We start from the raw sequence: 25,021 nt of genomic DNA on the forward strand, positions 1-25,021 counted from the left end.
GAACTCCACCCTACGGAGCCAGAACGGAGCCATCTCCTCAGTGACATCCCAGGGCTCGAGGAGAGGACACCACCCTACAGACAGAGCCCCACCAGCAGCACAGGGTGGGCTCCTGCCCTCCCACGGCTCAGTTCTGCCCCACAAAGCCTCGCTAAGGGCAAGAGATTTAACATAGTCAAATGCTGAGTCCTGCATTTGGGTCACAACAACCCCACACAGCTCCAGGCTTGGAGAAGAGCAGCTGGAAAGCTGCCCGGAGGAAAAGGACCTGGAAGCGTTGGCCAACAGCAGCTGAACATAAGCCAGCAGTGGCCCAGGTGGCCAAGAAGGCCACCAGAATCCTGGTTTGGATCAGCCATGGGGTGGCCATAGGAGCAGGGATGGGATTGTCCTCCTGCACGAGGTGCTGGTGAGGTTGCACCTCAAATCCTGGGATCGGTTTTGGGCCCCTCACTCCAGGAAAGCACATCCAGAGAAGAGAACAGAGCTGGGAAGGGGCTGGAGAACAGGGGTTGTGGGAGCGGCTGAGGGCTCTGGGGGTGTTTAACCTGGAGAAGAGGAGGCTGAGGGAGACCTCATCGCTCTCTGCAGCTCCCGGAAAGGAGGTTGGAGCCAGGTGGGTGCTGGGCTCTGCTCCCAGGGAACAAGTAATGGGATGAGAGGAAACAGCCTCAAGTTGTGCCAGGAGAGGCTGAGATGGGATATTGGGAAAGATTCCTGAGAGTGGTGAAGCCTTGGCAGAAGCTGCCCAGGACAGTGGTGGAGTCTCCGTCCCTGGAGGGGTTCAAAAAACGTGGAGATGTGGCACTTCAGGACATGGTTTGGTTGTGACATTGCGTTTGGGCTGACGGTCGAACTGGATAAGCTTCCAGGGCTTTTCCAACCTCTACGATTCTAAGAGGCTCAACCCACAACTGCTGGTTCCACCCCATTCATCCATCACTCAGCAAGCAGGAACGCCTCTATATCCCCTTCCAACCCATCCCAGGGCCCCTTCTCTCCCCCCGGCATCACCAACCCAGCCAATACTACAGAAATCCATCTTTATTACGAACGCGGAATGTTTTGCTGGTCCTGCTGGCGTCCTACGGGGATCAGTCCTGTGTCCCAGCCCCCTCTGAGAGAGACACCTCAAACCAGCCAGCCAGCTTTGGGTTTTTTTTTTTTTCCTCAAAAAGAGAAAATTTGCCTCAAAACCCGCCAGAGGGATTGGAATTGCAAGTTCCAAACGTTTGGAACTCACAGTTTGAGAATCACTCTGGTTTCTTGTGCCTTCTTATAAAAAAAGAGGAGACAAAACCATAAAAGCAAACAGGGCTGAGCCTGCCCTAGCTTAAAAAAAGACATCGTTTCCATGCGCGTTTTAAAAAGAGGAAGGACCGGGTCTCTGAGGAACAAGAGCAGAGAGAAGGCAGCCAGGCCTACAGGGAAAACTCCCATACGTTCCCGATTCCAGGTCAAAAAGGTGATGGCCAGAGGAGGATGCTGGTGCCCACACGCAGGTGTCTCTGCACTCACCCCACACACGCCCAGCACCTCACTGTGCAACAGTGAAGGAGAAATTCTCCTCCTCTTGGGGTTTGCGGATCCAGCTGCCGTAACCCATTGCTTCCAGGGCGACGAAGAAGCGCTGCTTGGCTTCTTGGTACTCAGCGGCCGCTTCCTTCGCCTCTGAGTACACCGTGAAGTGCTGCAGGTCTTTGCGGTTGTTCTTGGCACGCAACTGCTGGAAGAGGGCGAACATTCTCCTCTTTGACAGACGAGACACCTCCAGTTTCGGTCTGAGGAGGAAGACAAAGGCTGAGGTGAAGGACACAACACTCGGAAGAGCAAAGAAGAGCAGGGAACACAAGGAAAACCCACTACGGGAGGGCTGTGAGACCTCTCGGCTCAGCAGGGCTCTGATTTAGGGTCCAGACTGGGCAATATCTGGTTTTATTTCATCAGCGCTCACTTGCATCAGTCGGAAACTCCTGTCTCCAGCGCTCCCCGCACACAAGCTGCTGGAGCAGTGCAGTCGCAGTCACTTCAGAGCTGCGCCCCCCCCCCCCCTCCTCTTCCCAAATGGAAAAGCAGCGTCAGGAAAGGCTCTTCTTACCCATCTACTTTCCCTTTTGTACCATCCAAGATTTCCACTTCGCTTTCATCAGCAAGACACCAGTTAACCGAAGACTCCTTCGTTTTGCCCGTCTGCCTGGCAGAGTCGTAGACGCTGACTCGCCCGACCTGCGCAAGAGGTGAGAGGGTTTAACATCAATCTCGCCACGCAAACTCACTGGGGAGGAGAGCCTCGTGCCTCTTCCAGCCCCTGCGCGCAGGGGTCCGGCTCACCCTGCCTCCCAAGGGCAGCAAACTCTAAGCTGAAGGCTACAGGGGTGACCTTGGTCTTCTTTTTCCCCCGCATTAAGTCACTTCCAGTAACCCCAGACACTACAGGATGACACAAGGCGGGAGCTTTCTGCTCGTTAACCTCCCCATCCTGGGTGTTCCCCAAACCCAAGGGCAGAGGTGGAAGGGGGCATGGAAAGATGAAGAGGCGCCAAGGCTGCGGTACCTCGGGATGGTTGATGTGATACGGAGCTTGGAGCTTTCCCTGCAGCACGTTCCCATCTCTTGCCACGCGGCAGCAGATTGCGCGTGTTAAATGACCCTGGCTGTACAAGTAACCTGGGAAGAGAGAGGTGAAGGCGTTGGGAAAGAAGAATGGTGCGGCGAAGGAGAGGCCCAGCCCCGAAATCCACGGTGCTCCCCAAAACTCCAGGAAGCTCAGGGTCCTGTGGATCAGCCACAGCGACTCCACTCTGCATCACAGAACACTGGAATGGTTTGGGTTGGAAGGAAACTCAAAGCCCATCCAGTTCCACCCCTGCCACGGGCAGGGACACCTCCCACTGGATTGGGGACTGCTCCAAGTCCATCCAAGCTGGCCTTGAACCTCTCCAGGGATGGGGCAGCCACCGCTGCTCTGGGCAACCTCGGCCAGGGCCTCCCCACCCTTCCAGGAGAACATTTCTTGCCAAGATCTCATCTGAATCTACACCAATGCTTCTCACCGGAGACGCAATTAAGCCCTTTCTGTCTCATCCTCCAGAAAACCTTCAAAACCCAAAATCCTGGGAGTAAACACCACTCCACCCCCCACTCCCTTTTCGGTTCCAAACAGCACAGCTCTGCTGAGAACGATGGCTCAAGGCTCTCATTCCCGTAGCCTCCACAATGAAGCGTTTCTGCCTCTCAGTGAGGGCAGTTACTTGTCATTGCGCCCAGTTCCCTCCCAGTCCAACCAGGACATGGGTTCTCATACCCAGTGTCACAGAGCTGAGATAAACCGGTTCAAGGAAGTGTGACAGCAATGCCCCCTGCAAGCCAAGCACATTCCAGCGTAGGATTTTGTCACTGCAGGACATGGTTCGCAACCGCTCCCCGTGCTGGATTCCATCCCACGTGGGCACAATGTCACTCGACTCCACGGGAATGGTGCCTTCTCCTGGACGAAAGGAGAGGAAAGCTTTTCTATCAAGAGTCAGATATTCAATAAATCAAAACCTCATCAGCAACTGCACAAGAAACTGTCTTCTAAGCATAAGCTCCTCTGGAGTCAGCCTGGCATCAGATTCTGGGAATATTTTGGTATCCCAGAATGAAGGGAACTCAGTACAAGACATTTTTCATGTGGCTGAAGCAGAACAAAACAAGCATTGGAAAGGGAGGGCAGAGACGTGAGCTTTGAAGCCAACTTCAGCCACGCTCTTGCTAGTGTGGCATCCAACAGAGAGCAGGGAAGGAGAAAGGGCTCCTCTGAACGCCCCCATCCCTTCCACCCACCTTCTTGGTTCCTCAAATACCACAACAGCACCACACAGGATGGAGTAAGGAAAGTCTGGAGCCCCAGAAAGGCTCAGAGGAGAGGACTGAAGCCTTCCTTCCACGCCGCGAGCGAGTGCACTCACCATTCTCCACCTTGGTGCGTAGTTTGCCTTGTTTGGGGTTCTCAAAGAGAGGCTGGTGCTGGGCCGATCCCACCACGCTTGCCTGGTCACTGCAGGACTTATCAAAGAGTGCCCCATCTCCACATGGTGCTGTGCTAGAAAACAAATGCTCCCAGGTCAGCACGGAACCGCAGGAAGCAGCCAGAGCTGCAACGGTGCCACTGCTCACCCCCCTACAAACCTGATGTAGAGGTGGAAGGTAACGTTGCTCTTTATTTTGAGCCTCTTCCCTCCCGCTGGCTCGAAAATGCTCTCTTCTGCAGAGGAAGGATTAGACGGGTCGTACTTCATCAGCTCACTGTAGAGAAATCTGAAAACATTGCATCAAAAGGCTGCTTTGCTCCTCCGAATCAACCCAACCACTGCTCGGAACAGGCAGGGCCTCACGCTTGGCCGCTCTGAGTCGCCTGCTCCTGGTTCTTGGAGAGCCAAGACCAAGAACCGAGGCTGAGAATACTGGGAAGGCAATAAATAGCGTTAGACGCTCAGAAAACGCACGGAATACAGCAGATTTCCTATGCATCAGAAAATAAGGATTTTGCCAGGTCGAGGAGACGGAAGCAGTGGCAGGAGAGAGAAAAGAGCCTGGCTGGCTGCTGCTGGCGCGTCTCTGATCCCAGGGTGAAGACGACTTCAAGGTTGTTCAACCAGCACCTTTAGTCAGCACCAAGTTTGTAGTAAGAGTAAGCAGCCTTCGGGGCAGCCAAACGCAAGCGGTATCATCAGCACAACCCCACGATCTGTTTACAATGACTGTGTCTTTTAAGGCTGCTTCTGTCCGGGCACAAGTGAAAACCTTGAAGTCTCCAACACCGCAAGAAAACTGCAGCTTCCAAGAGCCTGTGCAGGGACACATTCTGCAAGGAGAGATGGAGCTCAGCGCTCTCGTAGCTGACAGGCTCTGCTCAGCAGCTACGGCTGTCAAAATTACAGCTGAGGCAGCCAGTAAGCAGGAGTGCAAACCTCTGACTTTACAGCTTGCTGGGGAGCTGCCCTCAATATCTTCCAGGGCTGAGGAACATTTAGATCGTAGCGGCTGTAAGAAAGCCTTGCAGTCAGAACTGGGAGGGCAGATGTTAACATGGGTAATTCAGCCTCAGTGCATTTGAGGTTAAAAAAAAAGTGCCACACTGGAAGTTTATAAATTGAGGTTCTGGTCAACGTCACGTTGAACACGAGCCAGCAGTGTGCCCTGGTAGCCAAGGGGGCAACTCTATCCTGGGGCCATCCAGCACGGCATCCTCAGCCCGGTAAGGGAGGGGATTATTGCCCAGCGCTGGTGCAGCCCCACCTCGAGTGCTGCGTGCAGTTTTGGTCGTTACAGAATAAAAAGGATCTAAAGCTACTGGAGAGCATCCAGAGGAGGGCACAGAGTTGAAGGGTTTAGAGGAGAAGCTGTGTGAGGAGCGGCTGAAGTCACTGGGTCTGTTCAGCCTGGAGGAGACTGAAAGGAGACCTCATCATGGTCTGCAGCTTCCTCGCAACGGGAGGAGGAGGAGCAGGCGCTGAGCTCTTCTCTCTGACTCAAGGGAATGGCAGAGGAGGGTTAGGTTGGATATTAGGAAAAGGTTCTTTCCCCAGAGGGTGGTGGAGCACTGAACAGTCCCCCAGGAACACAGTCACGACCCCACGCCTGACAACATTCCAGAAGCGTTTGGCCACCACCCTCAGACACACAGTGTTAATGCTGGGGTTGTCCTTTGCAGGGACAGGAGTTGGGACTCCAGGTTTCTCGGGGATGTCCCGCTCGGGTCATTCTATGATTCTAGGAAAACCCTTTCCAACCAATAAAAAAAAAAAAGGATTTCCAACTTCTCAACGCAAACACATGCGACAGATTTTTCCTGAAGCCTTTTACATCCAGAGCCAGGAAGGCCAGAAAGGGACCTGGCCTGTGATTCCCCAGCACCTCAGCTCAGAGCTGTGCTCAGCTGAGGCAGAGTGTTGCGTGCCGGACGAGCAGCCTCTGCAGGGCGCTTTATTTTAAGGACATCAGATGTGGCCCTTGGGCTCTTGGCAAGTTTCCAGCCTGATACTAATTTGGGCACCATTCAGGCATGGCTCTTTCTTATCACAAAGAAACCTCCCTCTGTTTAACACCACAGGGGTAAACAGCGGCATTAGAGGATCACAGCCTCTCCTTCACGTTCCCCCTCGTCTCACCTCACAAAGCCTCTCCGAGAAATGATTTCTGCGTGACAGTCATTCACTGTCTCCCCCTTCAAGCTCAACTCTTCTCCTTTCACGCAACGATTACCTGAAACAAATAAATGAAAAGGCAAATGTCAAAGCCAATACACAGCTCCAAAGAGAGAGGGAGGGTTTCATCTTAATGGGGCTCCAGGAAAGCTGGCGAGGGGCTCTGGATCAGGGAGTGCAGGGACAGGACAAGGGGGAATGGTTTTTAGCTGAAAGAGGGGAGATTGAGATGAGATTTTAGGAAGAAATGTTTTGAAGGTGGGGAGGCCCAGGGTGCCCAGAGCAGTGGTGGCTGCCCCATCCCTGGAGGGGTTCAAGGCCAGGTTGGATGGGGTTTGGAGCCCCTGATCCGGTGGGAGGTGTCTCTGCCCATGGCAGGGGTGGAACTGGATGGGCTTTGGGGTCCTTTACAACCCAAACTGTTCCAAGATGCTATGATTATGTTTCACTCCAAGTTTTACTTCTTCGGGCTCCTGAGCAGCTCAGCACCCCCGACTATGAAATCATTATCCTGCTCCGAGCAGTTTGGAAAATAAAGGGACAAAGTGCACACACTGCATCAGGGACAGCAGAGACTTCAGTTGCACAGGTCCAGGGGCAGCATCCCTTCCCAAGTGCTTCCCAGCCCGCCGCTCCGGGTGGGAGCGTGGCAGCTCAGGCACACGCAGCTGAGAGAAGCTGGAGGATCTTGTGTTGGACGAGGTGAGGAATTCACGCTCCGATGCACAGAGCAGCGCGTAGCAATGCAAGCAAAGATTAAGAGCAATACAGCTACAGGCACATTTGCTTTGTTCTCTGCCTATAACCAGATCACTCGTGACACCACGTGAGCCCTGGGAACATTTCTTGCTCTCTCTGAAGAAGCTTACAGCACAGCCATTCCCTAATTGTCATTGACAGGGAATCCAGGGGGAAAAGAGAGTTCAGCTTATGCCAAAAGAAGCTGTCCATACCCGTTCCGATGCTGACCACCGCTCCTAGGCCCTTGTTTCCTTTCCGCATGATGATGGCAGCCAGGATTTTCCTTCCAAGCAGACTGTGCTGGATGCGAGCGGTGAGGGTGTTGAAGCGCTGGTGGCTCAGCATAGCCATCTGGTCGTGGAGCGTGCTGCCGCTGATGGGGAGCTACAACCGGGACACAACACTGGGATCACTAAGAGATGATGGAACAAAATAGCGCAAGGAGTAGCTAAGCCTAAGCACAGCCATCTGGGCAGGAGCAGGAAGAAAAAAAAACCCACAAGCGGTGCAGTTTTGAGTTGAGTGTTGTGCTGAGGGGTGGGTGAAGTCTGAAGGTCAAGTGCTGGGTCCTGCACTTGGGCCACAACAACCCCACGCCATGCTCCGGGCTTGGGGAAGAGCAGCTAGAGAGCTGCCTGGTGGAAAAGGCCCTGGAAGTGCTGGTCAAAAGCAGCTGAACATGAGCCAGCAGTGGCCCAGGCAGCCACCAGCACCCTGGCTTGGATCAGCCATGGGGTGGCCAGCAGGAGAAGGGATGGGATTGTCCCTCTGGACTTGAATCCTCAAATCCTGGGTTTAGTTCTGGGCCACTCACTCCAAGAAAGACTTTTGAGGGGCTGGAGCACATCCAGAGAAGGGAACGGAGCTGGGAATGGATCTGGAGAACAGGGGTTGTGGGAGCGGCTGAGGGCCCTGGGGGTGTTTAGTCTGGAGAAGAGGAGGCTGAGGGAGACCTCATCACTCTCTGCAGCTCCCGGAAAGGAGGTTGGAGCTAGGTGGGTGCTGGGGACAGGCAATGGGACAAGAGGAAATGGCTTCAAGTTGTGCCAGGGCAGGTTTAGATTGGATACCTGGAACAATTTCTTTACTTGAGAGAGTGATGAAGCCCTGGCAGAGGCTGCCGAGGGCAGTGGCGGAGTCTCCATCCCTGGAGGGGTTCAAAAACTGTTTGGCCATGGTGCTGCGGGACACGGTCTGGTCAGCACGGTGGAGCTGGGCTGACGGTTGGACTGTATGAGGTCTTTTCTAACCTTAACGATTTCATGATTCTAAGTTTTTAGGTATTTCTGGGAAAACACTGCCCGACGCTGCGAGTTCTGCTCCGAGCACATCATCAGGAGTTGGCAGCAAGCTGTCTTCCTGGCACCAAGCGCTGCAGGCAGAACAACGGCCTCTCAGGACTGCCAGGGAAACCCCCCACTGCAAAGGAACAAACTCCATCCTGCCTGTTCCCAGAGACTCAGCCAGGGAAATCTGTTAAGAGCTTTGGAGGAATTCCTCCTCCGGCTGCCTGTGAGGAAACTGCAGAGTCACTCCGGTCACAGCCGGGCCCTTGCCTCCTCCGGCACTGCTGACTGACAAATCCTCCCTGATGGCTTTGCTATTTTAGAGCCCCAGCTGCTGTGCTCATCTGCGCAGCCTGGAACGCGGCTTTGAGGAGATCACAAAACTCTGAGTGCGATTTAAAGCAAGCGCAAGGTTTGAGACAGCCAGCCTGACAAAGCCCAGAGCTCTGCTCTGCTCCGATGCTGCGGTGTTGGAGCTGACACGCAGGTTTTAATGCAGCCCGAAGGAATTCGGAAGGAGGTAAAGAAAAGGCTCAGAATTAAAACTGAGCGCGCTCCTGCCTCACCACAGGAACACATTTCGAATCTGATGACAATTTAGCCCTAAAGCAGAGGCCAGTAGGAGGGAAGAGCACGTCTGTGCCCTGAGGAAATATCTAACCCACTTTAGGAGAACACCAGCTTATCTACACCTTCAGAGAACAAAGACCTCACAGTTGAAGGTATTTCTTTGCCAGAGTGAAAGGCCCAGGACAGGCAGGGTTACAAAAGCAGCTCAAGCTTCAGAGGAAGAGGATTTACCTCGGTGATGTTCGTCCCTTCCATGCGCTCCATTTTCTCTGTTTCTCCAATGAGGACTCTGAGCGCGGCGTCAGCTGCCTCCTGCTTGCCCTGCTTTTTACTGTGGGCAGTTACAGCCGGGAACCAGCGGCCTCCGACCTTCGCCTGGTAGACAAACCTGTAACGACAGCAGTGAACCTTTAGAAACCGAGAAACCCATGCATTTCAGTTGGGGTTTTAAAATCTCTCAGTGAAGAGAGGAGCGGAAGGAGTTTATTGTCACCCAGACGTAAGATTTGGCAGAAGCAGCAGCGCGGCCTGTTGCCATCTCCAACTGCATCAGAAAGGAGGCCAGGACGAAAGAGTTGGGGTTGTTCAGCCTGGAGAAAGGAAGGCTCTGGGGAGACCTCAGAGTAGCTTCCAGTATGGAAAGGGGCTCCAGGAAAGCTGCGGAGGGGCTCTGGATCAGGGAGTGCAGGGACAGGACGATGGGAACGGTTTTGAGCTGAAAGAGGGGAGATTGAAGCAAGATCTTTGGGAGAAATGTTTGCTGTGAGGGTGGGGAGGCCCTGGCCCAGGTTGCCCAGAGCAGTGGTGGCTGCCCCATCCCTGGAGGGGTTCCAGGCCAGGTTGGATGGGGTTTGGAGCCCCTGAGCCGGTGGGAGATGTCCCTGCTCACAGCATGCGGTGGAACTGGATGGGCTGTGAGATTCCTTCCAACTCAAACCATTTCATGATTCTGTGATTCTAATTTTGTGTTCTCTGCCCTTTCTCCAGGACAAGAGAGGAAAATTCCCTCCAGGACAGACACAGCTCCTTACTTGGGGTCATGGGGAGGTCCTGACTGGTCGATGAGTTTGAACTCTGCGGCAAAGCCATTGGAGCGGGCGTATTCCAGCAGACCGCTGACAGGGTTGACGTTAAGGTATTTGATGAGGTCCCCAACAGCCTTTCCTTTCGCCACCTTGGATTCATCTGGAGCAGGGACCCATGATGCAGAGCTCGGCGTCGACTGGTCACTGTGGGGCTTTGTGACAGGCTAAAGCAGAGTCAGACAGGAGAGAGCGGTTAAACACCGCACAGCTGGCATTACCGCAGGCCAAGAGCGTTCGGCAAACCTCTGCCACTGCCAGAGGGTGACCTTGTGCGGTAAAATCCAGTGGGATATGAAATTCAAAACGCTTGGGTCTTATAAAGCAGATCTTTGTACCTGTTCGGGCAAGACGTGGGGCACAGACTCTCCAGAAAGAATCTTCACAGCAACCTCTGCTGCCATTTGCTTTGCTCCCTTCTTGCTGTTTCCTACCACAGCAGGGAAAATTTGGTCACCCATTTTCACACAGTAGCTGAACCTGACAGGACATTACAGCATATGAAAAGCGTTAAGCACAGACATCTCCATCTGTTTATTATCCCCTTCTCCCTGTTCAAGTTAAATCCCTGTGGGTGAGCAATTTAAATCTACCGCGATGGCTCCAAACACTCCCCGGAGAGCGCCGCCAGGTGGGGGACAGGACTGGGATTTGCTCCAGGACAAAACAGCTCTTTTCACTGCGAAAGGGCATTGGGTTTGATCTCTTCCTGGAGGCAGATGTCTTGGAGAGGCCACGGCCAGACTCCTCCGATAAGAGGAGCACTCTGCCAGGTCAGTGACGAGTCCAGGAACACGAGCAACGTGCTGAGGAGGAAGGGTAGTAAGGAAAGGGTTTCTATCCCCCTCCGAAGCTGCCATACCTGGGATCATGAGGTGGGCCTTCCTGAGAGAGCAGCTGGAATTCAATCGCGTTCCCTGATTTCTGTCCGTACTCCATTAATACGCTGATAGGGTGTTTCCCGGGAAGCAGGCTGAGAGGAGCTGGCGCAGATGACGACTCCGGCTCTGGAGGCAAAGGCTACAGCAAGAAGATGAAGGAAGCCAGTTTCAGACTCAATGCCGTCCAACCGGCCTCCCAAGTAAAGGAGATGAGACTCACCGATTCCACTTCGGAATTGGTGGAGGGCAACGGCTCTTCGCATTTAATTCCACCGTGTCTTCCATTCTCCACTTCACTCATCAGGACCTTCATGGCATTTGCAGCTGCCTCCTGCTTAGCGAGTTTTTTGCTCCCTGCTTCCGCTGGTGGGAATCGGCGTCCATTAATCACTGCCTGGAACTTAAACCTCGGAAAGAGAAAAGCAAAGAGGGAAATCAAGAGGCAAAAGTGTCATCTTCTTCGGAGCGAGCAGGTCCTGGAATTCAAGTGGGGAGGAACAGCTTGTTCCTGGCTGGAAGAGGGAACCTGAGCTGCCCTGGGCAGAAGACAAAACCACCAAAACCTCTGTGTCTCAGCCTCATTTCATCGCATTTCCAGAGCTGTCCAGGACAGGGGAGCAGCTCCAGCCTTTGTTCTGAAGGAACAGGATGAATTGCCGTGTTCCACGAGCATCAAAGATGTGTAACGGCTGCATGCAAAGAGCACTTTGGTGATGTCTTCCACGCAGCGACGAAGGGAGCTTAAAAGCAGCCTGTGCTGTTCCATCTGCACCTGGTCATGTGGGGTCACTCCTCCCTCCGGCACGTTCCCTGGCTATCCAGCGCTCCCACACCATCTCAGTGAGGTGCTGCCTCACAGAAACCTCCTGCCTTTGCTGTTTCTGCCTCTTTCCTCCCTGTGAACTCAAACACAGATTCTCTTCTATCCTCCAGTTCTCACAGAGAAAATCGATTTCCGACGAGAAAGGGGTCAAACCAGGGATACAGGGCCGGACCCACTCATATTCCTCTTTACAAACAAAAAAAAACCCAACAAATCAAGCTTGGGACTCCCTCTTTAGAAATTAGGCCAATTTTCCTGTCTAGCGGCTCTATTGACATATTCCAGTGCAGCACATATGGTGCTTTTCACTGTCGCACTGGTGCTCAGGAACGGCCACGGGAAAGTGGGGCTCCGGTTGCCAATTCCACAGCCTCTGCTGTCACTCTACAGGCTCTGCTCACCCCAAAACCACCCAGAGTGGAGTCGCCTCGTCTCACCCAAGAGACCTGCACCAACAACCACTTGGCTCTGGGCTCCCTTTATGCCACTTCCAGGGTGAGAGCATCTTGAGAGGTAGCTCAGAAACATATGTTTTCCCCCTATATGATCAAAACAAAAGCCTAGTGATTAAATCAGATGGGATCGAGCCGAAGAGATGGACCCCAGGAGGTGCAGGGTTGCTACAACCAGGCTGCGTAGGGTTAAATTTTGGCCTCGTTTGTTTAATTTTAAGCTGCTGCAAGGAATTAACAAAGCTAATCCTTCTGAAATGAAGTAAATGTTAAAGAGCAAGCCCCTCAGGACAAAGCTGAGTGGATGATGTTCGTTGAGAGGGCCTACAGGAAAGCCGGGGAGGGGCTCTGGATCAAGGAGCGCAGGGACAGGACGAGGGGAACGGTTTTGAGCTGCAAGAGGGGAGATTGAGATGAGATATTGGGAAGAAATGTTTTCCGGTAAGGGTGGGGAGGCCCTGGAACAGGTTGTCCAGAGCAGTGGTGGCTGCTCCATCCCTGGAGGGGTTCAAGGTCAGGTTGGATGAGGCTTGAAGCCCCTGATCCAGTGGGAGGTGTCCCTGCCCATGGCTGGAACTGGATGAGCTTTGAGGTCGCTTCCAAACCAAACCACTCTGTGATCATTTTAAAGAAAAAGATAGCTGAGGGAAGGCAGGCGATTCCCTTACCGTGGCTCGTGAGAGGGTCCGCTCTGCTCCAGCATGGCAAATTCACAGTGCTGGCACGTGTACTGGGAATACTCAGTAAGGCCGCTCACGGGGTTCTTCTCCTGACACGCCATCAGCTTCTCTATGGGTGTACAAGGCAAAGCAGGTTCAAACTGGGCAGCATAACTCGGGGAACACTGGGAATTCATGATGGATTCCGACTCATGGGGCTGCTTGGTGATGGTGTTCAGGTTATCCGGGATGTCATCCGTGGCCCACTCGTTGTTTTCAGAGTTATCGTAATTACTCAAACTGGAGAATTCGGGCTTAATGTCCTCAGCCGGAGCTGCTTCTGCGTCACTGCCATCGCTCTGCTCTGTTTGCCCCAAAGGCTGCTGCCCGTTTTCCATGCTTTCTTCCTCCGATGTTGTCACTGCTGGAGAAGCTACGGTCACCTCCTGGGGACATGGAGGAACAGTGGAAGGTGGAAAAGTTGGTGCAGGTGTGGGATCTGCCTGCGGTGCCATGCTGGCTCTCAGCCGCATCTGCATCCGCTCGCGTTTCCGGTCGGTCAGGGACCACCGTGGGGGGTTTGTGTTCTGCTTGTGGACATCTCCCAGCTTTTCTAGCGCGCTCAGGAAGGCGTTAACGTCCTTGGCCCTCGAGAACCCAATGTTTTTGGCCAGGTTGAGCGCCGTCGTTTCATCCACGCTGAACAAGTAGTTGCAGATTTTGTCCTTGGTCTCTGCCATGATGGGATCGGTGTCTCCCAAGCCAAACGGACTCCTCTCCCCTCCTCTGCTCTCGCCTCCTGGATCTCTGTGAGCACCGCTGTGCTCAGCAGGGCTTCTTTCCCTCCCTGCGCTATGGCCAGCAATGCTCCACAGTGGCGGCGTCTCCTCACCTTTGTGCAACTTGCCTTCTCGGAAGAGCTTATACAAAGCACGGTTGACTTCTTTCTTTTTAGTTTTAAGTTTACGTGCAAGATCATGAACTGTAAAAGTCTTCCCCTGCCCAAGCTGCTCAAAGATTCGCAGAATTTCTTGCTCACAGTCCCGTCCAGCAAGAGAAAGTCTCTGAAAATTCAGCCTGATGGTGTCAGAATCTCTCTCTGACTCCTCCTGATGATGGTACAGAGGAGGATAATAACGCAGTGACGTTCCCACCCGCGGACGCTTGCCAGAGAACCTACGCCCTTCTGCTCTGCCGTAGCTGGGCTGCCATCTCTCCGGTGCCACAGGTTGCCCTCTGACACGTAATCCGTCGCGTGATCCCTGTCCCTGAAGCAAACAGACTTCACCGTCCTGCCTTGTTAAGAACTGCTGGTGTAAAAAGGTTTCCAGATTAGTTTCTCGCGGGGTAGGAGGGCAGATACAAAAACCTCGGTTGGCACTGGGGTAGTTACGTCTTGAGCGTGTAAGATAAGAGCCTCGAGCAGTGCCTCTGTTCATAGCGCAGCGCTGGGACACGCCTACGAGCCGGGCCACGTGCGCGCCAGCATAAGGGGAGCTGCCAGTCACTCTGCGCTCCGCTGGCCTGCCGGGAGGGAAAAACCACAATTCAGAACCTATCAAAACACGGATGAGATCCTAAAAACTCAGTTTAAACAGCTTTCCTTTCACTGGGGCTCTTCAAGATTCATCACCTCCTCAAGCTGCCTCTTTTCACTGAGGTTAAATTATTCATGGAAACACAAACGGCAAACTCGGCACCTGCCCAACAGCCAAGAATTGCAGAGAAGTTCACCAGTTCCAATAAGAGCAACACTTACCAACCCATGGGATGGAATTTTAAGCTTGCTGCATGGGGTGGTTTGTCTTTGCGATGCCTTCTGCTGAAGGCTCAACCCTACGCTTCTGAAACACCAGCAAATTTCACTCCTCTGCCCGGAGGGAATCTCAGACCTCAGCAAAACAGGGGCAGAGGGACGTAAAGCCAAGTGGCAACCTTCCAGTCCTGAAAGGGGCTTCAGGAAAGCCGGCGAGGGCAGGGATAGCACGAGGGGGAACAGTTTTGAGCTGAAAGAGGGGAGATTGAGATGAGATCTTAGGATGCCGAGTCACTGTCGTGTGGGGCTGAGCTCGCCCTCAACCAGACGGCTGAGAAGCTCAACACGCCCGGGAGCAGCTGATGGGTGAGAGGAGGGGCTGAGAGGTGGCTTGAACTTGGGAGGGGAAGATTTAGAGTAGATGTTAGGAAGAAATTCTCCATAATGAGGGTGGGGAGGCCCTGGCCCAGGTTGCCCAGAACAGTGGTGGCTGTCCCATCCCCGGAGGGGTTCAAGGCCAGGCTGGATGGGTCTTGGAGCCCCTGAGCCAGTGGAAGGTATCCCTGCCCATGGCAGGGGAGTTGGAACTGGATCATCTTTAAGGTCCCTTCCAACCCAACCCATTCCATGATTCTATGACTCTAAACCAAGCCAAGGAATGCACCCAGTCCTGGGCTGGACCTGGCACAGGAGGCTGCTGGCACCTATCCTCACCTCACGCACTGCTGGGCTCCAGGTGACACTGCGTGAGCTGCCACCACCATCACTCAGGCCTCGGCGCCCAACGGACTGGCCAGACCCCGAGGGTCAGCCCCACTGAGGCAGGAACGCTTTGCTCCAGCATGGCATCGTCACCGTAGGTAGAATCATAGAAACACCAGGTTGGAAAGGACCCACCGGATCATCGAGTCCAACCATTCCTAACACTCCCTTAACCATGTCCCTCAGCACTTCATCCACCCGTTCCTCAAACACCTCCAGGGAAGGTGACTCCCCCCCCTCCCTCCCTGGGCAGCTGTTCCAGTGCCTGATGACTCTTGCCATGAAGAAATTTTTTCTGATGTCCAGCCTGACCCTCCCTTGGCGGAGCTTCAGGCCATTCCCCCTTGTCCTGTCCCCTGTCCCTTGGGAGAAGAGCCCAACTCCCTCCTCTCCACAACCTCCTTTCAGGCAGTTGTAGAGAGCAATAAGGTCTCCCCTCAGCCTCCCTTTCTCCAGGCTAAACACCCCCAGCTCTCTCAGCCGCTCCTCGTCAGACGTTCTCCAGCCCCTCACCAGCTTCGTTGCTCTTCTAAAGCGACTTCTCTGCACCCCGGTTTGCCAGGGACAAAGCTCCCAGAATCCTTTCACCAGGGACACGGAGCAGCTGTGCTGGGGACTCCCCTCCCATTTCCAGCAGCAGGAAACTCCTGCTTTGTGTGTGAGCACCGCAGGCCAAGCAGTCAAGAGCTGCCTGAACAAGTCTGCCGGCAACTTCTCCTTTGCTGTTGCATACGTTGTCCCCCCTTTGTGACCACGGCACAGTCAGAAAGGGTCTACTCGTATGCAGCGTAACTAAAGCCCATGGGACCATGGGCTCTCCCAAAGCTGCCTGCTTGGATTTGGGAAGAAATTGCTTCCTGTGAGGTTGGGAAGGCCCTGTCCCAGGTTGCCCAGAGCAGTGGTGGCTGCCCCATCCCTGGAGGGGTTCAAGGCCAGGTTGGATGGCGCTTGGAGCCCCCGATCCAGTGGTAGGTGTTTCTGTCTGCGGCAGGGGGTGGGACTGGATGGGCTTTGAGGTCCCTTCCAACCCAACCCATTCCATGATTCTGTGATTCTAAGCCACGCAGGGAGAGGGAAAGCCACTCACACGGAGGTGAAGCTGCTCGCATGGTCGCACCGGACAGAGCTGCGACAGCTTTGCTACAGACTCAGGGCCATACAAAAAAGTCTGAAGCCCCAAATGTCCTTCACTCCTTGAGTGTTTCGTGACCCAGAGAGGTAAAATATCACAGAACCGGGGAAGGAAGATAATAACACGCAGAGAAATCGGATATGTGTACAGCCAGTGTGAGAAGTTTGTTGGGACTGCAGCTCAAATTTCACTGCTATCGCAAACACATGTGCTCCCCTTCAGGTACAGGAGCAAAGTTTAAGCTTCTAAGTCATGTTAGAACAGTAAATAACACAGCAGAGGATGCACTCCGGTCCTCTGGCAACAGCTGGTGGTGACACCAAGTGGACAAAGCAATGCACCTGACAACACCTTCCCTCCAGTGACCTCTTTAAGGCACCATAAGGATAGTCTTTCCATCGCAGGTCTTATCTTCACATGACTCCCTATTGTCACCAAACACACGTTTACTCCAACTTAAATGACCCTTCTGTTAATCAAGTTCATCACCAGCCTCCGGCTGCTCCTACCATGACTTATTTTACCAACGTGAACAAACAGAGCATCCTATGCAGTGAGGGGTTACCATTCCCGGCTCCGATCCCTGAGCCAAAGGCAGGACAGGAATCCTGTAATCATCATGGTTGGAAAAAATTCTTCACCAAAAGGGTTGTTGGGCACTGGCAGAGGCTGCGCAAGGCAGTGGTGGAGTTCCCATCCCTGGAGAAGTTTGAAAGCCGGGTGGGCGAGGTGCTCAGAGATGGTTCAGTGGTGGACAGGGATGGCTGAACTTGATGGCAAAGGTCTTTTCCAACCAAACAATTCCATGATTCCGTGACCTCTAAGCTCATCCAGTCCAATCATCAGTTCAACCACACTGTGTCCACTAAACCATGTCCCAACACGCCACAGCCATAGGGTTTTTGAACGCCTCCAGGGATGGAGACTCCACCACTGCCCTGAGCAGCCTCCGCCAGGGCTTCACCACTCTCTCAGTAAAGGAATCTTCCCAAATATCCAATCTAAACCTGCCTTGGCACAACTTGAGGCCGTTTCCTCTTGTCCCGTTGCTTTTCCCTTGGGAGCAGAGCCCAGCACCCACTTGGCTCCAACCTCCATTCTGGAGCTGTAGAGAGCGATGAGGTCTCCCTCAGCCTCTTCTTCTCCAAACTAAACAGTCCCAACGCCTTCCGCCTCTCCTAAAACCCCTGTTCTCCAGATCCATTCCCAGCTCCGTTCCCTTCTCCGGATGCGCTTTGGCCCCTCAAAATCTTTCTTGGAGTGAGGAGCTCAGAACTGAACTCAGGATTCAAGGTGCAGCCTCACCAGTACCGAGTGTAGAGGGATGATCCCATCCCTACTCCTGCTGGCCATCCCAGGGCTGATCCAAGCCAGGATGCTGGTGGCCTTCTTGGCCACCGGGGCCACTGCTGGCTCAAATCCTGCCTGGCAGGAGAAGGGATTTTTAACAAACGCTCTTACCTCAGTCTCATCCATACGCCCAAATCCCTTATTTTGTAAGAAAACAAACAGAACAAAGAATCCCCACCGTGCAGAGTTCGGGAAGGGGACGGCTGCGGACAACCAGTCACTCCAGTAAGACGGCTGAGATCTCCCTTTCAGTTTCGGTTCCAACTCCCACCCCGGAGTGGGAGAGGACACAGGATTTTGGGCTTCCTGAAGCGCTTTGCAAGCACTCGAAGCCTCCCGCTTCCTTTCCAGTGGTGGCCACAGACGGACCGGGAAAGCAAACCCATCGGGATGCTCCTTTCCCCTATAGCTGTGGTGATTCCCAGCCCCAAACTGCCACCAGGACGGTATCCCGAGGAACACTGGACACATGGCAGCTCTCCCGGTTTGCTAAACCGTGTCTGAATGGGAAATCTCAGGTGGGATCAGCACCGGGAACATCCGCGTTCAGAAGCGCGCTGGGAAAGCACAGCCACCAACGCAAGGGGATGGCACTGAACGGACCGAGGGTCCCGGGAACAAGGAGGAGAGTCGGGAAGGGGTGCGGGAAGAGATGTGGGACAGCGGGCGGGAATGCAAGAGGGGAACAGTGGGAAGGAGTTTGGGATGGCAGGAAGGAGGGATGTGAGAAGGGATATGGAATAGCGTGAAGAGATGTGGGACAGCGGGCGGGAATGCAAGAGGGGAACAGTGAGAAGGGGTTCGGGATGGCAGGAAAGAGGAATGTGAGAAGGGATATGGAATAGCGTGAAGAGATGTGGGACAGCGGGTGGGAATGCAAGAGGGGAACAGTGGGAAGGGGTTTGGGATGGCAGGAAGGAGAGATGTGAGAAGGGATATGCAATGGTGGGAAGAGGGGATGCAGAAGAGTGGGAAGGGGTTTGGGATGGCAGAAGGAGGGATGTGAGAAGGGATATGGAATAGCGGGAAGGGATGAGGGAAAACAGGTGGGAATGCAAGAGGGGATGCGGAACAGTGGGAAGGGGTTCGGGATAGCAGGAAGGAGGGATGTGAGAAGGGATATGGAATAGAGGGAAGGGATGAGGGACAGGGGGTGGGAATGCAAGAGAGGATGCGGAACAGTGGGAAGGGGTTTGGGATGGCAGGAAGGAGGAATATGAGAAGGGATATGGAATAGCAGGAAGGGATGAGGGAAAATGGGTGAGAATGCAAGAGGAGATGCGGAACAGTGGGAAGGGGTTCAGGATGGCAGGAAGGAGGAATATGAGAAGGGATATGGAATAGCGGGAAGGGATGAGGGACAACAGGTGGGAATGCAAGAGGGGATGCGGAACAGTGGGAAGGGGTTTGGGATGGCAGGAAGGAGGGATGTGAGAAGGGATATGGAATAGCAGGAAGGGATGAGGGAAAATGGGTGTGAATGCAAGAGGAGATGCGGAACAGTGGGAAGGGGTTCAGGATGGCAGGAAGGAGGAATATGAGAAGGGATATGGAATAGCGGGAAGGGATGAGGGACAACAGGTGGGAATGCAAGAGGGGATGCGGAACAGTGGGAAGGGGTTCGGGATGGCAGGAAGGAGGGATGTGAGAAGGGATATGCAATGGCGGGAAGGGGTGCAGGAAGAGGTGATGCGGGAAGGGGGGAAGGGGTGCGGGAGGGCAGAGGAGGGCTGGGCGGGGATGCCGAGCGCGGTATAGCGATGTGCGATGGCGGGTGTGGGAAGGGGGGGGCGGGACGGCGGGGCCGGGAGCGCCGAGCCCACTCCCAGACGCGGGGACTCGGTGTGAGAGCGGCGCCGAGAGAAACGCGTGACTGCAGCGCGGGGGAGGCCGCTCCCCATCCCCGGCCCCGGTGGAGGCCGACGAGCTGCGGCCTCGTCCCACGCAGCCCACGAGGCCCGGCGGGCACCCCCGAGGCTCTTAAGCGCGGCTGGAGACCCGGTGGCCCCGGTTGAGCGGCGAGGCGAGACCCGGGGCCGGGCCAGGGCTCCCCACCCCAACCCCGCGGCCGCCGCCGCCCCCCCCCCGGGCCCCCCTTACCGCCTCTGCTGCCGCCGACTGGGCCGCGGCCGGCGCGCGGTGATGACGTCATCGCGCCACCTCCTTCGCGCATCCGCAGAGTGTAGGGAGAGGCTTGACGGCCATCTTGCTGGAGGGCAAAGTGGGGAGGCCTTCAGGGCAAAGCGCGGGTGCCATCTTGCTTGAGGGCAAAACGCGGCGGCCATATTTAGTCAAGGCGGCACGTGGCGTCTGCTGCGTGCCATGGGCCTCCACGCTCTGTGGACCTTCCCCATTGCTCCCCTCTTTCTTTCCCCCCTGAGGTTCCCTTTTCCTCCATGAGCCCCCCATATCCCCCTCCCCCATGTTCCTTAGCACCTCCATTCTCCTTACTGCCCCCCCCGAGGTTCCCCTTTCTCCATGAGCCCCCCATATCCCTCTCCCCCATGTTCTTTAGCACCTCCATTCTCCTTACTGCCCCCCCTGAGGTTCCCCTTTCTCCATGAGCCCCCCATGCCCCCTCCCCCATGTTCTTTAGCACCTCCATTCTCCTTACTGCCCCCCCTGAGGTTCCCCTTTCTCCATGAGCCCCCCATATCCCCCTCCCCCATGTTCCTTAGCACCTCCATTCTCCTTACTGCCCCCCCTGAGGCTCCCCCTTTCCTCCATGAGACCCCCATGCCCCCTCCTCCATCCCCCATGGCTCCACCATGCTCTTTCTCCCCCTCTGAAGCTCTCCAGTTGCCTCTCATGTTCCTCTCCCCTGTGGCCGCCCTCCATCTCTGGTGGGGCTCTACTGTCTCCTACGGGTTCCTTTATCCCTTATGCCCCCCCCGTTCTCCCCCTTTTCCCCCATGGGGTTCCCCATTTCCCATGGGACTCCTTTCACCCCTATTTTAATCCGTGTTTTTGAACGCCAGAGCCTCCCCTCTAACCCAGGCTTGAGTCACACTCCCCCATCACACATTCCGAAGATCAACACGTTCCCCTCCCGGATCCCAAACCAGACACAGCCTCCGGTCGCAGCAGATCTTCGCTTTCTCATCCAAATTCCCCTCCTAACTGTGTGAGTTAGAAAAATACCGGCAGAGAGCAGATTGTTCCTGTCTGCTTCTTCACCGCGTGTGTGTAAATAGTCGTGTGTCATTTATCATCTGGCAGAGGAACCCAACACCGAAGCGACGGCGGTGCTGGATGCCAGGCAGGAGCTGTACCGGCGCTGCCAGTGGCTCAGGATGGCTCAAAAGGCCTCTTGGAGCTCATCCATCCAACCCTTCTGCTAAAGCAGAGTCGTCTCGAGCTGGCTGAACGGGATCCTGTCCAGGTGAGGATGGATCTCTCCAGAGAAGGAGACTCCACACCCTCTTGGGGCAGCCTGGTCCAGTGCTCCATCACCCGCTCCACCTCACGTTCAGGTGCAACTTCCCACCCTTCGCTTTGTCCCTGTTGCCCCTCGACGTAGAAACATAGAATTGTTCAGGTTGGAAAAACCCCTCTAAGCTCATCCAGTCCAACTGTCCGCCCAACTCAATGGTGTCAACCAAACCAGGTCCCAACGTGCTACGAACACACGGGTTTTGAACCCCTCCAGGGATGGGGATTCCACCCCTGCCCTGGGCACCCTCTGCCAGGGCTTCACCACTCTTTCAGTGCAGGAATCTTTCCCGGTATCCAATCTAAACCTGCCACGGCACAGCTTGAGGCTGTTTCCTCTCATCCTTAGTCCTTGAGAGAAGGTTCAACGCCGCTCTCCACTGCATCAATACAATATAAGATCCGTAGCTGCCATTACGGGGCCATGGATCCTCCTTGATTGCAACGCCCTAATTGTGACAAAGAGACCCTTAATCGATACGAGTTCATTCTTGGTTCTCCTTCTTTATGGAAAACTGGGCAGACTCCCAAGCCGTTTCCATAGGAACGAGCTGGGAGACTGGGAGAACCTACGACTGCCGACGGCCCAGAGTTAACGCAGCCATAGCGTCCGCTTTGCGCTGGTGGAAGCTCCGGTGGCGTCCCAGCACTGCGGCCCCGTAAAACCGAGATGATTTGTGCTGGAGATGAGGAGCTGCCGGCTGATATCCGGCTTAAGCTTTGGTGCTCGCGCTATCCCTGCAGAATTTCCTCAGCACAAGAAGGACACAGAGCTGTTGCAGCAAGTCCAGAGGAGGCCACGGAGATGATCCGAGGGCTGGAGCACCTACTGTATGAGGACAGGCTGAGAGAGTTGGGGTTGTTCAGCCTGGAGAAGGCTCCGAGAAGACCTTAGAGCAGCTTCCAGTGCTGAAAGGGGCTCCAGGAAAGCTGGGGAGGGGCTCTGGATCAGGTTGTGCAGGGAGAGGATGAGTGGAATGGTTTTCATCTGAAAGAGGGGAGATTGAGATGAGATCTTAGGGAGAAATATTTTGCTGTGAGGGTGGGGAGGTCCTGGAAGAGGTTGCCCAGAGCAGTGGAGGGGTTCCAGGCCAGATTGGATGGGGCTCGGAGCCCCTGATCCAGTGGGAGATGTCCCTGCCCACAGCATGGGGTGGAACTGGATGGACTTTGAGGTCCTTTCCAACCCAAACCGGTCCATGATTTTGTGATTTGCAGAGGACGCAGAGGGCTCCTTCGCTCAGCCAGGATCACGGGATGCTGCGGCTCATCCTGCACCCCCAGAGCCCCCCAAAACCCAGGGCTGAGCGAAGGCTTCCCCACGTGATGGCAGCATTTGCTCAATCTCCAGCACCGTCTGGAGATGCCTCAGGTGTCTTTACTTTGTTTTGCTTCCCTCTTATGAAATGAAATGAGAGGAAATAAATTGTAGCACAGCTCCCCCGCCCGACTTTTCTCTTCGAACGCCAATTCTCAGCTTTGGCTATTGTTCCGCGGAGTTTCATTTTCCAGGGCTTTATTAGAAGCTCTAAAATACCACCTCCTCGCTCCTGAAGGCTGCCTGTTCCTACAAGAGAGATAAAAGCCGATGGCTTGATTGCAAAGGGGAGGTTTTGTTACTCTCCTCAATCAACTGACGGCGTTTTTTAATTGAAGGCAGCGCTGGGAGCGGTGCTGTGTTATTACCCGTGCCGGTTCCTTCTCGCCTCCACCCCAGGGGTCAGCTCTGCTTTCGCACAGCTGAGGTGAGAGCTTCAATGAGGTGTTGGCCTCCTTGCCAAGAGCTCCAGGTGGAGTGACTCATAGAGAATCACCAGGTTGGAAAGGACCCACTGGATCACGGAGAAGTGGGCTGAGTCAGTGCGTGGAATTGTAGCATCAGGGAATGGTTTGGAAGGGATCTTAAAGCCCATGCAGCTCCAGCACTTGTGCCGTGGGCCCGTACGCTTCCCGCTGGATCAGGGGGGCTCCAAGCCCCATCCAACCTGGACGCCTCCAGGGAGAAGCTCAACATGAGTTCGCAAAGTAGATTTGAAGCCCAGAACGTCCTTGGCGCTGAGCTGCCCCAGGGAAAGGCAGGGAAAGGCAGGTGGGGCTGACACAGCTGCGGCAGGCGAAGGAGCCGGTGCGGTGACTCCCACGGCAGCTGCAGCGGTGGGAAGCAGCATGCTTTTATTCCGGCTGTTACAAAAGGTACCCTTGAAAAATAGGCAGGAGAAGGCAGACTGCAGCGCAGCCTCCCACGAGGCAGGGGCTGCTGCAGGAGCACAGCCTTCACCTTCAGCTCTTGGATGCTCTGGGGCTCATCTGTCGTGATTTTATACCCGGCACAGCGTCTGCTTGGCAAGAACTTCCCTGTCGGGGTCTCCTCCAGCCTTTTGTCATGATGGCCAGGGGTGCTTCTGGCTCAGAGAGGGTCTGCAGGAAGAGCAGCTCATCGTCACGATGGTCAAGGGCTCCTCTGCCTTGGAGAGGGGCTGTTGGAAGAGCAGCCCATTGCCACGATGGCCAAGGGCTCCTCTGCCTTGGAGAGGGGCTGTGGGAAGAGCAGCCCATTGCCACGATGGCCAAGGGCTTCTCTGCCTTGGAGAGGAGCTGTGGGAAGGGCAGCCCATCATCACGATGGCCAAGGGCTCCTCTGCTTTGGAGAGGAGCTGTGGGAAGAGCAGCCCATCGTGACGATGGCCAAGGGCTCCTCTGCCTTGGAGAGGGGCTGTGACCCATTGCCATGATGGTCAAAGTGCTCCTCCAACCTGGAGAGGGGCTGCGACCCATTGCCATGATACCCAAGGTGCTCCTCCAGCTTGGAGGCAGCTGTAGGAAGAGCAGCCCATTGCCATGATGGCCAAGGGCTCCTCTGCCTTGGAGAGAGGCTGTGGGAAGGGCATCTCATCGTCACGATGGCCAAGGGCTCCTCTGCCTTGGAGAGGAGCTGTGGGAAGTGCAGCCCATCGTCACGATGGTCAAGGGCTCCTCTGCCTTGGAGAGGGGCTGTGACCCATTGCCATGATGTTCAAGGGCTCCTCTGCCTTGGAGAGGGGCTGTGACCCATTGCCATGATGGTCAAAGTGCTCCTCCAACCTGGAGAGGGGCTGCTACCCATTGCCATGATACCCAAGGTGCTCCTCCAGCTTGGAGGCAGCTGTAGGAAGAGCAGCCCATTGCCATGATGGCCAAGGGCTCCTCAGCCTTGGAGAGAGGCTGTGGGAAGGGCAGCCCATCATCACGATGGCCAAGGGCTTCTCTGCTTTGGAGAGGAGCTGTGGGAAGAGCAGCCCATCGCCATGATGGCCAAGGGCTCCTCTGCTTTGGAGAGGAGCTGTGGGAAGTGCAGCCCATCGTGACGATGGCCAAGGGCTCCTCTGCCTTGGAGAGGGGCTGTGGGAAGAGCTCCCACCACTTCAGACACTGGTGTTTCTCCTCGGTGTGGCTCCAGCCCGGTTGGCTGCTCCCTAAGCCGAATTGTCATCTCTTGGGCGACGGCCAAAGGATCGCTGCAGGGTGTCAGATGGGGAACCCGCACAGACCTCGAGCCGCCCAGCAGCGCTCAGAGCTTGTTCTTGGAAGGGGACCAGCCAGGCGAGGGGCGTTCCTGTCCCTGCTCTGAATTAACGCACCCAGAGTGAATCAGTTTAATTAATGAATCCTCCCTAATGCAAGAATTCAAGGAGCTTCCTAGTATGTGGCATTAATTCTCTCTCTGTGACCTTTACGTCGCCAAGTCCAGGTTCCCCTCTTTGCCCTTTGCTGTTCCCTTGCTGATTTAATATTAAATCTGATTTATCCACAGGCTTTACCGGGCGCTCGGACAACGTGAAAGGATTTCACAATCCCTCCCCAGGGCAGAGCCATGGGTGGGAAATCATCGCGCCAGGGTAAAAAGCAGCTGGTGCAGCCGCAGGCGGAG

At 55.0% G+C, this 25,021-nt stretch overlaps 1 protein-coding gene across 3 annotated transcripts; it reads right to left on the reverse strand.

Moving 5' to 3' along the window:
• Positions 1-1,029: 1,029 nt before the first annotated feature.
• On the reverse strand, positions 1,030-19,902 carry ADAR (adenosine deaminase RNA specific). 3 transcript variants are annotated; one of them, XM_054050833.1, is made up of 15 exons: positions 19,783-19,902; positions 12,692-14,206; positions 10,969-11,155; positions 10,730-10,887; positions 10,206-10,347; positions 9,817-10,034; positions 9,017-9,173; positions 7,142-7,313; positions 6,153-6,246; positions 4,171-4,299; positions 3,951-4,084; positions 3,305-3,487; positions 2,555-2,667; positions 2,099-2,226; positions 1,030-1,781 (listed from the first exon to the last, which is right to left on the reverse strand). In XM_054050833.1, exons 2-15 carry the CDS (start codon positions 14,119-14,121, stop codon positions 1,538-1,540), a joined length of 3,489 nt encoding a protein of 1,162 aa, XP_053906808.1. In that variant the 5' UTR covers positions 14,122-14,206; positions 19,783-19,902; the 3' UTR covers positions 1,030-1,537. The 3 variants fall into 3 exon arrangements, with proteins under 3 accessions (XP_053906808.1, XP_053906809.1, XP_053906810.1); XM_054050834.1 differs by lacking the exon at positions 19,783-19,902 and adding an exon at positions 15,153-15,389; XM_054050835.1 differs by lacking the exon at positions 19,783-19,902 and adding an exon at positions 14,442-15,110.
• Positions 19,903-25,021: the final 5,119 nt, after the last annotated feature.

The sequence above is a fragment of the Cuculus canorus genome, chromosome 28, assembly GCF_017976375.1.
Source record: "Cuculus canorus isolate bCucCan1 chromosome 28, bCucCan1.pri, whole genome shotgun sequence".
Lineage (NCBI taxonomy): Eukaryota > Metazoa > Chordata > Aves > Cuculiformes > Cuculidae > Cuculus > Cuculus canorus.